At 54.9% G+C, this 10,496-nt stretch overlaps 3 protein-coding genes across 3 annotated transcripts; 2 read left to right on the top strand and 1 right to left on the bottom strand.

The window, feature by feature from the left end:
* Positions 1-587: 587 nt before the first annotated feature.
* On the top strand, positions 588-1,930 carry PG986_000360 (Kelch repeat-containing protein; the record flags this gene model as incomplete). The annotated part of the gene is made up of 3 exons (XM_066836582.1): positions 588-766; positions 871-987; positions 1,087-1,930. 3 exons carry the CDS (start codon positions 588-590, stop codon positions 1,928-1,930), a joined length of 1,140 nt encoding a protein of 379 aa, XP_066705475.1.
* Positions 1,931-2,386: 456 nt separating this feature from the next.
* On the bottom strand, positions 2,387-4,128 carry PG986_000361 (uncharacterized protein; the record flags this gene model as incomplete). The annotated part of the gene is made up of 7 exons (XM_066836583.1): positions 2,387-2,413; positions 2,483-2,706; positions 2,826-3,025; positions 3,098-3,189; positions 3,215-3,519; positions 3,589-3,890; positions 3,974-4,128. 7 exons carry the CDS (start codon positions 4,126-4,128, stop codon positions 2,387-2,389), a joined length of 1,305 nt encoding a protein of 434 aa, XP_066705476.1.
* A 2,619-nt stretch (positions 4,129-6,747) lies between these two features.
* On the top strand, positions 6,748-9,772 carry PG986_000362 (uncharacterized protein; the record flags this gene model as incomplete). Its single annotated transcript, XM_066836584.1, has 4 exons — positions 6,748-6,834; positions 6,893-7,447; positions 7,540-8,801; positions 8,875-9,772. The coding sequence occupies 4 exons, from the start codon at positions 6,748-6,750 to the stop codon at positions 9,770-9,772; spliced, it is 2,802 nt and encodes a 933-aa protein (XP_066705477.1).
* Between the last annotated feature and the right edge of the window lie 724 nt (positions 9,773-10,496).

The raw sequence follows: 10,496 nt of genomic DNA on the forward strand, positions 1-10,496 counted from the left end.
GGTTTGATCTCACGTAGTTTCTCCATCCACCTTGTTTTTTCCTGGGAGACTTTCCGGACTTCCAACCACCCGAAGCAGCTGGCGGCGGTGGATTGGCCGTGGCCAACCTACTAGGAAAACTTACTCATATGGACTTGGCTTATATGCGACTGGGAACCAGGCGATGTCTCATTCAGCTGCATTTGCCCGATGACAATATATGGCCGCTATATTCTTCCCAGCAGGATGAAAGCCTCACGTTTTGTACCGATAAGCCTCATTCCAAGAGGTTGCAGCCTGGTGAAGGCCCTTTCCGACACACCCGACCCGTCAAGTTTTATTCGGCATCCGTTTGTCACGGTTGCCGTGGTTGGAGATTATGTATATCTTGATGGCGGCGAGCTCGCACAGTCTGTCGATGGAGTAGTGGACGAGAAACGCCCTTCTACGAGTGGGGCGGCTACACGGCCTGGCACGGCCCAGGCGTCGACAACTTGATCTGGAAGTTCACGGCGGACGGCAGCGGGGGCGGCGTATGGAGCAAAGTCATAGCCACGACCATCGTGACTTTCAACAACGCCGGCCGGGCTTTTTATTCCGCTTTCGCGATGCACCGTGGCGTAGGCTACGCGTTGGACGGAGCCATCAGCAGAGAGTCCGAGGCATCAGGAGGCGACCGCGTCGCTATCTCGGGGCTGGCGAGTTTCGATACCGGCAGTCTCAAGTGGGAAAATGTGTCGAGCACAGGGTACGGCAAGTACGGCACCAGCCTGAGCGGGCGGATGGAGTCGGTACCGTTCGGCCCAAACGGGCTGCTGATGATTCTCGGGGTGCCGAGGCGCCTGTCGGCGTGATCAGTACCGTGGAAATGGTCAGCTGGGACACCGTCAGTTTCGTGGACCCGGGTACGGGCAGATGGTACTCGCAAGCCACAACAGGCCCCCGGCCGACGAGGAAGCAAATGTTTTGCAGCGTGGGCGTACAGGGCCCCAACGGCATCTACAAGATGTAAGAATAGCGTCGAGACCGACCTATATCGGTAGCCAAGCCTACCTAGGCAATCGATGACAGATCGAAGCGCAAGGCCGGAAGCTAACCTGGTTGCAGTTTCATATACGGCGGTATGACGGACCAGGGCAAGTCTGTGGACGAAATACACGTCCTCAGTTTGCCGGGCTTTGTCTTCTTCAAGTCGCCTAGTTCAGGCACTCCTCGAAACGACCACGCCTGTGCACTCGTTGGTCCACTTAACAACGAGACGGGCCGTAACCAAGCGAAGCGCCAGATGCTCAGCGTCGGCGGCTCCCACGGGGGGCTCGGCTTTCCCAAGTCCGAACTCTATCCCGACCCCTGGAAGCAGGGGCTGGGAGTTTTCGACCTGACGGACATGGTCTGGAAGAGCCAGTACGATGCCGATGCCCGCCCGTACGACACGCCCAAGATGATCCAGGACTGGTACGCGCAAGGCGGTGCTGATTTGGTGAGCTGGACGAGCGAGGAGGTCAAGGCCCTGTTTAGATCCGATGCCAATAAGGCCGCCAACCCTGGTGGTGGCACATCGGACACACCGGGCAGCGGCAGCGGCAGCGGATCCTCGCCGAATAGCACCAGTGCGGCGGCTCCTGGTAGCAGGCAGAGCCAAGCTGGCACCACTGCAGGTGGTACAGTCGGGGGCGTCGCCGGTATCGTGTTGATCGCGGCACTTACGGTCCTCGTACTTCGCCGCCGCCGCCGCCACCACCGAGCACGCCAGGTAGGAACTGTCCAGCAACAACAACAGGAGCCCGGGGAAGGGCCCAAGTCCGAGTTGCCCACCGAAACTGTGTTGCAACAGTCACATGGTGAGTCCATGGGCCAATGGCCACGGCAAGAAATGCAGCCATCGGAGCTGTATAGTAGCCACGGTCACTCGGAGCTTGGACCCGGGTCTCAGCATGAGATGCCTGGGTGATGACAAGTGCAGGCAACTCTGAAAGAATACTATGGCGGAGCGGAGACTATACTTTCTGGCCCAAATCTAAGGCTTGCTCCGTGAGCACTCGCTGCCAGTATCACGTCACCGGCTGCCGGCAGGGACGGTGGAAGACTATTGGGTGCAGTTAGTTGGAACTATTCGGTGATGAATATGTATCAGGGTCAGTAAGACTCATGCGTAGAGATACAAGGACCAGTGAGGTTACGGGTTACTGCTAGCATAGAGATTCAGTCAAGTGTGGCTTTTCAAGATCAAATGGTGGAGGATGCAACCAAAAGTCTGTTGAACAGTACTATTTTGTTATCATCATTAGAGTGGCGGTTTTTCCGTTATCCTAGCCCATACTAATACATTGAAAGTACACATATGCCCAGCGCAATCAATATCATTACCTCCCATTGTTTCTTCGTATGACCAATAAGGACATGCACCTCAGTTCTTGGGAGTATCCTGGACATCCTACGGCGGCAGTGAGCATTTGCACCGCAAACGAGATAGATGGAAGGGCTCGACAAAAGTAACGCTTACCTTCCAGGCTTCCTCGAAGCCGGCGTTCCGGACCCAGCGCGGACCGGGCGCCTCGACGGAATCCACGATCAGATGGGCGACCTGGTCCCAGAGCTTACTGCCCTTGATCTGGAGCCAGCTCCGGTTCTCGTAGGGCTCGCTGAGCTTGCGGCCGACACCGACGGCTCGCCACAGCTTGATGACGTGCCCGTCGTCAGACAGACTGTGCAGGCGGGGAAGCATTTCTGGAGTAGGGAAGAGCCCCGTCAGTCAGTCAGCGCTCACTAATCCAACCAATATTTTCACTCCACAAGGTACGTTTGGAGTTACTGGCAGGGGGAAGGGAGGAGAGCAGAAAACTTACGATCAGCCGAGGAAGAGAGAACCTCGTCTTGAGGCACGTAGTTCGCGATTTTTTCGACCGAGAGCTTTGGGCTGCCTCGGGCGACGTATTGGACAATGTCCATCCGGATCTTCCACTCGAGCATGCGTATCTTGTACTCGGTGGGGATCCAGTCCTGCTTATTCAGGGTAACAAAGATTGGCGCCGAAGTGACGTGATGCCTGGTGTACCAAGTCAGAGTCCGATTTATCCTCCCAAGGACAAGGCCCTTGATTCAGACAGAGCTTGCTTACATCAAGAAGAACTCGTATTTAGGATCCTTGCCCGGACGCAACGCCGCGGCCGACGCCTCGTAGATGGCCGTGTTGAACATCTCCGCCGTCCGCTCCGCGAGCCTCGTCGGGCGAGACCTTGACCCGGCCGGTGCACTCGACGGCCTCGTCCCAGGCGCGGGCGAGGACGCCGTCGCGGATCTTGTTGCCGTCGTCGAGGCGCGGGGAGTTCCTCAGCTTCTCGTTGCCCGCCGCGGCGTCGAGGAGCTCCGCGATGCGCGGCATCGGCAGCCTGGCGGACTCGCGGGCCCTCGCCTCGGCGCCGAGGAGGAAGGGGGCCAGCTCGTCGCGGTGCACGCTGGCTTGGGCCAGGGCCATGGCGACCATGGCGGGCTGGTCCCATTCGACGCCGTACATGAGCTGGATGAGGGGGTGCAGGAACCCTTTTCCATAGGGTTAGCCCAACTATCGGGCACACAGCCGCGAGGTTGAAACTTTTTGGGGTTTCTTACCTGCGTACATCCTGACCAACATGTCCTGGCTCCGCTCTTCCCCCTTGAACATGTACTCGGACAGCGTCTTCTGCCATCCGCCTAACCTCTCGATCTCGTGCTCGAAGAAGAGGAGCCAGTCGCTGTAGTACTGCTCCTTACCCAGCCGCTGCTTGGCCTTGTCCCAGTCGCGCAGCTCCTCCGCGAGGTTCTCGCGCGGCGCCTTGGCCGCACGCTGGTAGCTTTCATTCTCGGCGAAGGCCTTGCGGAGGTCCGAGGCCGAGGCCCCCGTGCCGTATAGGGCTAGGATCTGATGGCTGATACTGTTGAGGGTATCAATACCTATACATAGTGGAGTATTTATGGTACTTATTGATATGGTAATATGGTAGGTAAGTGTATTTACTGGTCATGGAATCCTTCTTGGTTGAAGAAGACGTGGTGATTGTTCATGTCCTTTTGGAGCAAGACGGTAGCCGCTTCGGCGGCCTGATCGTTTTGTCGGATATCCCAAAGCCCGGTATTATCGGGCGTGATATGAATCTTGTAAGCAGTAGCCATGTCGTTGAATGTTCTCTTCTGTAGTGGTTTCTTATAACAGGTTGTGAAGCTGCGTAGCAGTCGTGATGCTGTAATGGTGGGCCTGTTCATTGGATATTCATGAAACCCTCTCGACCTAAAACATTCAATTCAACTACTTAAAGTGCTAATTATATAAATACAAATAACATGCATTCACGATGTGACGACGGCATTTTCGGTTTACGACGGCGTTGGCACCTCCTAACCCCCACTATCCAAATGACTCCCGATGGCCGAAGACCTATTGAGTGAGATGACAAATGCGAAGTCGAGATAGCAGTTGGCGGCAGCAACGTTCAACGGGGGTTGCGGGGTGTTCAAAGCAGGATGTAAGGTCTATGTCATCCTTGGCGCCGATGACAACTATTCGGGGGTTAGTGGGCGACGATCTCCAAGATCTCTCCAACTTTGGCCAACGATGACTGGCTGAAGATCAATCCGGATTACCAATTAGGGCTTCGTTATTACCTGATCTTCCCACACTGCATCGCGGCTCTCGGATGCGCGAGCCAGGCACCAGGGTTGCCAAAACAGCGAATATCGGCAGAGGGTGCAAAGTGAAAAGTGAAGAGACAGTAACGCTATTCGAGAACTACTATCGCCAGCAGACGAGCAAGCAATCACGCTTTATCAACAGATGACCTGGCTGTCGCCCATGCTTATGGGCTAGGCGATTTGACAGCAAGGACACTTGCGTACGTTTCCCCGTTTTGATGAGGGATGATCCCTTGCTGCAGCTCGTAATGATGGGTCTACAGTAGCTCGTGCTGAATATAGCACATGAAGTATGATCCTGCGGGATGGGGAGATCAGACGAGGTACCGCCTCTCCGCGTCTGCATTATGTTGGCAATCAAGAGCAGGCCGACCCCGGCCCCAGGCAATCAAGGTGAATCGATCGTCGGGGGGCATTGCCATCGGTGGATGAGCTGTCTGCAATATGGCCAATATCCCGAGTTGAGCACGAAGAGAGGGAAAGTCGGACAGCGGCACGAGAAAAAAAAATAGACTCGGTTTACTTGTCCGCATTCTTCCAAGGCGCGCAGGCGTGCAGGCGTGCAGGCGTGCAAGGCCTACCTAAAGGACTTGCCAGCCAGCCTAGCGAGTCTAGCCAGTCTAGCCAGCCTAGCCAGCCTAGCCAGCCTAGCCAGCCTAGCCAGCCTAGCGGGCCTAGGGCCGTAGCGGCTTGTCTAGATCTCAATAGAAGCCACTCGCACTCCCCCTCATCCGTCATGAGAATACACACTGTAAAAAGGTTTAGGTTAGGTCCAGCGGTTTCCCAACGAGACGGGAAAAACATGGGGAGGCGGATGTATTTACCGGTTTACTCGCGCGAGTAGGTACTAAGCAAATACCCAAACAACATGGGTTTAAAACAATGTTGAGCCGACTTCACGGAAAGACGGCTGACAAGATCTTTGGGTGAACCATATGTCTCCACCAGGGCGCAAAACGCATGGCATTCAAGTCCAGGGCCCCGGGATGATCGCGAACCATGCGCCATGATGCACCATGCACAGCGTACCTGAGATAAACGGGGAGCCCAACTGAGGCTCTGAGCCGCCCAGAGGGCATCGGCCGCTGGTTCCAGGAACAAGCGGCCAGCAGCTTCGCATACTCAACCGCCAGGACGAATGATTCAGGCGCATTTATGGAGCGACCAATCGAGGCGCCGGAAAGGAGCCTGCTTCAAGGGACCAGGCAAGGTCCGGTAGGGCCCAGCTCGTATCAGATGCTGGGTTCTGCTGGGTCGCTGCCACAAATAGGCGTCGCCGCGTACTTGTTGGGCTCCACCGGCTTAACGCCACTGCCCCAAATGCACCACCAATGCAGCGAATGCACCGTTCCCCTGACCTGCGCCTGTGCCCGTAACCACAATCTGCGTTTTTTTTTTTTTCCCTTTCTGCTGTTTCGGCCAGGAGCGAGCGCAAGGCCGGCCACTCACCACCCAGCGCTCGACTCGTTACATCTACATAGGTAAGTATGTATGTACCTGGCCTGGTGCCTGGCGTCTGGTTCACTTCGTCGGCAGGGCCTACCTAGCAAGGTGGTTTTATTTTTCCGCTTCTCTCTCTTCTGCAGATTCTCCTTTGACCTGTCATAGACGCATAATTTCCTTTCGAATTTCGTGTACCGCCGTGTAGGGCAGTCTTTGTATTGCAGTCGCTCGCTTGTTCTTTGTTCTCCTACGCCAGATCTTCTTTCTCCTGTCGCTACTACCTTCTTCTCGTTGCCTTCGTTTGACCCACAGTTCGTTGGCGCCGGCAAAGCCACCTACCTACGTTGCGAGGCAAGCCAGGAAGCAAGAGACAAGAGACACGAGACAAAAGAGGGAGAGAGAAAAGCCCTCTCTCTTGCTTGCTGTTGTTGCCAGCGTAGCCTACCTAACCCACTAGAGTCGTCATTGAGAAGACTCACAAGTCAGACCCCCGAACTTTGCCCACTTGGCTTGGAGACGTGCATAGGGCCGCGTTCATATAACCCCGGGCCGGGAACGCTGCTGCTCCTCGGGAGCTGGCAAGAGCCACCTTGTTTCGACCTTCTGTCTCGTGTTGTCTATACACTCTTTCCTTTCCTTCTCGTCATTTCTATACACACCATGGCGGGCTCATCGGTACTCGGGGTACTACCCCGTGACGGCGCCGAAGACGTGCTTCAATACCTTCAGAATCCCTTTAATACAGAGGTCCGTCGTCTATGCCTACCAAGATTCTCCGTACAATCGCCACTGACCCTAGCCACAGTTAACCACCAACGCGTTTTGGTCTTCCTTCGGTTATTCAATAGGCGCAGCTATTCTCTTTTATCTTCTGTTCTGTCTTTTACGGCCATACAACAAGACCGTCTATGCCCCTAGGCTGAAGCACTCTCGAGGCGAGAAGCATGCTCCCCCGCCACTCACAAACGGTGTCTTTGGTTGGGTGAACCCGGTGCTCAAGACGAGAGACCAAGTGCTCGTGGAGAAGATCGGCCAAGATGCCACCATCTTTCTCCGCTTCATCAAGATGTCTCGCAACATCATGATCGTCCTCTCCATCATCGGCTGTGGTGTCTACCTTCCTCTCAACATCATCGAAAACGGAAAGGCCATAGATGCCGGACAAACCAACGCCTTCATGAATTTTTCACCCCGTCATTTAGATGGAGACCCAGTTTGGGTGCACGTAGTCGTCTCATACGTTTTCGACATCGTCATCTGCTTCTTCCTGTGGTCGACCTATAGGGCCGTGACTCGTATCCGCCGCGAGTACTTTGAAAGCCCCGAATACCAGAGTAGTCTCCACGCTCGGACGCTCATGGTATGTATGCCTTAACCTAGGATCCTCCCATCATCTCCTATATGCGGGGACGCATCCTGGCGCAATTGATATCCGATGCTAATATCAAATAGGTGGTTGATATCCCGAAATCGTACCGCAGTGATGATGGCGTTGCGAGGCTGGTGGACGAGGTCGATACGTCAGGAGACCCGACTGGCATCATTGCCCGCAGTATCAAAGGTCTCCCGGAACTCATTGAAAAGCACGAGGAGGCCGTTCGGGACTTGGAAGCGGTGCTTGCCAAGTACCTGAAGAACCCAGACAAGTTGCCGGCTAAGCGACCCAAGTGCAAGGCGCAAAAAGGCGACAAAGCCTATACCCCTGACTCCAAAGTTGACGCCATTGACTATCTCACTTCCCGGATTAATAAGCTCGCAACCAAGATCCACGAAGCTAGAAAGGCGGTTGGAAACCGGGAAGTGCTCCCGTACGGCTTTGCCAGCTTTCCGAACATCGACCAAGCCCACGAGCTGGCATACGCCGCCAGGAACAAGCACCCCAAAGGATCGACCCTTCGACTTGCTCCTCGGCCAAGCGACTTGATATGGAAGAACCTCCCGCTTGACAAGAAAACTCGAAACTGGCGGAATTTTATGAACAACGTCTGGGTGGGGGTTTTGACGGCTGTATGGACCATTCCCAATGCCGGTATAGCCATCTTCCTGGCCGATTTATCCAAGCTGGGCTCGCTATGGCCCGCCTTCCAGAACCAGCTCGCTGCCCATCCTCGGTTTTGGGGTGCCATGCAAGGTATCCTGGCCCCGGTAGTCACTACATTGTTCTATTTGGTGCTGCCCACCATCTTCCGCCGCCTCTCGATCTATGCCGGAAACTACTCCAAGACCGAGCGAGAAAGACATGTCACCCACAAGCTCTACATCTTCTTCATCTTTAACAACCTCATTGTCTTCTCCCTTTTCTCGGCTGGATGGAAGTACGGCTTGGCCGTTCTCAGGGCACAGCAGAATAACCATAGTGATGCTTGGAGCGCTATCAAGGCCACCGCTCCTGGCAATAACCTGATGATTGCCTTTTGCGACGTATCGCCGTTTTGGCTGAACTACCTGTTGCAGCGTAATTTCGGTGCAGCACTAGACATATCCCAGCTCAGCAAACTGGCCAAGGGATGGTTGTCGCGTAAGCTTCTGAACCCGACTCCACGAGAACTGATCGAGCTCACGGCCCCGCCTCCTTTCGACTACGCCTCGTACTACAACAACTTCCTCTTCTATATCACCATTGCGCTGATATTCGCCCCGTTTCAACCGCTGGTTCTTCCTGTGACCGCATTCTACTTCGCAATGGATGCGTACTTGAAGAAGTATCTACTCATGTGAGTTCGCCCCATGCCCTCCCTACTTCTTTTCACTACTGTCGCATGCAATCGACTAACCTTGTGCCTGCAGGTATGTTTTTGTCACGAAGCACGAGTCCGGAGGTGAATTCTGGCGTATGGTTTTCAACCGATTCCTCAGTGCGACTTTACTTGCCAATATCGTTGCCGCGATTTTTGTTGTTTCGAGAAAGAAGTATTGGATCCAGTTTATTATGATGGGACCGCTGCTTCTCCTCTTGCTCGCCTTCAAGATTTACTGCATGAAGACGTTTGACGACGATCAGACCTACTACAGCAAGGGCGACAAGAAGAGAACGAGCGACGATAATGTCCACGCGAGACATAAGGGCGAGAAAGTGGGCGTGCGCTTCGGGCACCCGGCCCTCTACCGGAAGCTTATGGTGCCCATGGTCCATTCCCGAGCCCAGCACATCCTTAAGGACATCTATCGCGGCCGACTGGATACAGGCTTCGACGATGACACTGGCTATGGCGACTCGTATAGGATGCAGAATATGGCCAAGCCCTTGCCTGGCCAGATTGGTGGATCGGCGGCGCCGTTCGAGCTCGTCAGCGACTCCCAGATGGACTTCGAACACTTCCGCAACCGCACCGACTTCCACGAAGAAGCGGGAGACAGCGGCAGTATCTACAGCAGGTCGATGGCGGACACCCCTGGGGGCACTCCCTATAATGGATCGCGTTCGGGCTCCCCTGCTCCATCATACTTCAAACCACAGTCTGGCTACGACACGGACAAGATGTCGGCATCAACACCCGATGGTGAAGTGAATGGGGTGACCTACCCGGCCGGCTACTTCGCTGCTCCCACGGCCCCAGCAGCGCCCGGCCGCAGCCCGCTTGCGCGGTCCGCATCGGAGGAGGAACTGATGATGGGCACAGGCCACCCGACGCCTTCGGATGCGCCGCCTCTGGGACGTACCACATCCCACAGTCCTCTGTTATAGACAGATAGATGGACCGAGATGAGGTGTCGGTGTGTATTTAATATAGCGTTAAAAAAACAGGGAAAGGGAAAAATCCCACCTCCCAGTCGGGCTCGGCTGGCGGGTGGTATGCAACAAGCATTGGGCTCGGAGTTTATAATCGTACCCCTACTAGACGTTTGGGTTATTAGCGAGGGTATACTTTTGGATAGACAATTCTGGCATGAATATTTTACTTATGCCAACCAGACCACCGTCCACATCTCACGTTTCCCGCCTTCTTGATGTGAGAACCGTGACAATGTGTGATGGGCAGCTTGATGGAGATACTGACAAGACTTCGGACTGCCCAATGCCACAGCCGGCCTATCCATGGACATTAAATGTAACTACGGCCATAAGATCTGTCACCGTCCAGGCGCTTCATTCTGCCGGGAGAGACTTCGAGGGTCCATTGGCTTGGTTCCACACCGTAGTTTGGGACAGGGGCTTCGGTGGTGGCTGCGCTGGCCACGGAGTCCCAGTCGATCCACGATGCCTGATCATCGGCTAAGAATCGCTCAGCTGGGGTATTCATTTCAACCGTGTCTTGGCCGGGAAGTGGGAGGAGATCGCAGCTGGGCGGCTATAAAGCGGGCGCCCCTCAAATTAACCACTGCAGAATCACAATTCTAGATCGGACACACATAAGAAGGAAGGACTTCAAAGGATTTGTCTGAAACAACTACTGGATTCTCTATTGCTG

The sequence above is a fragment of the Apiospora aurea genome, assembly GCF_038362705.1.
Source record: "Apiospora aurea strain CBS 24483 chromosome Unknown utg000001l_segment0_segment0, whole genome shotgun sequence".
NCBI classification, from domain to species: Eukaryota; Fungi; Ascomycota; class Sordariomycetes; order Amphisphaeriales; family Apiosporaceae; genus Apiospora; species Apiospora aurea.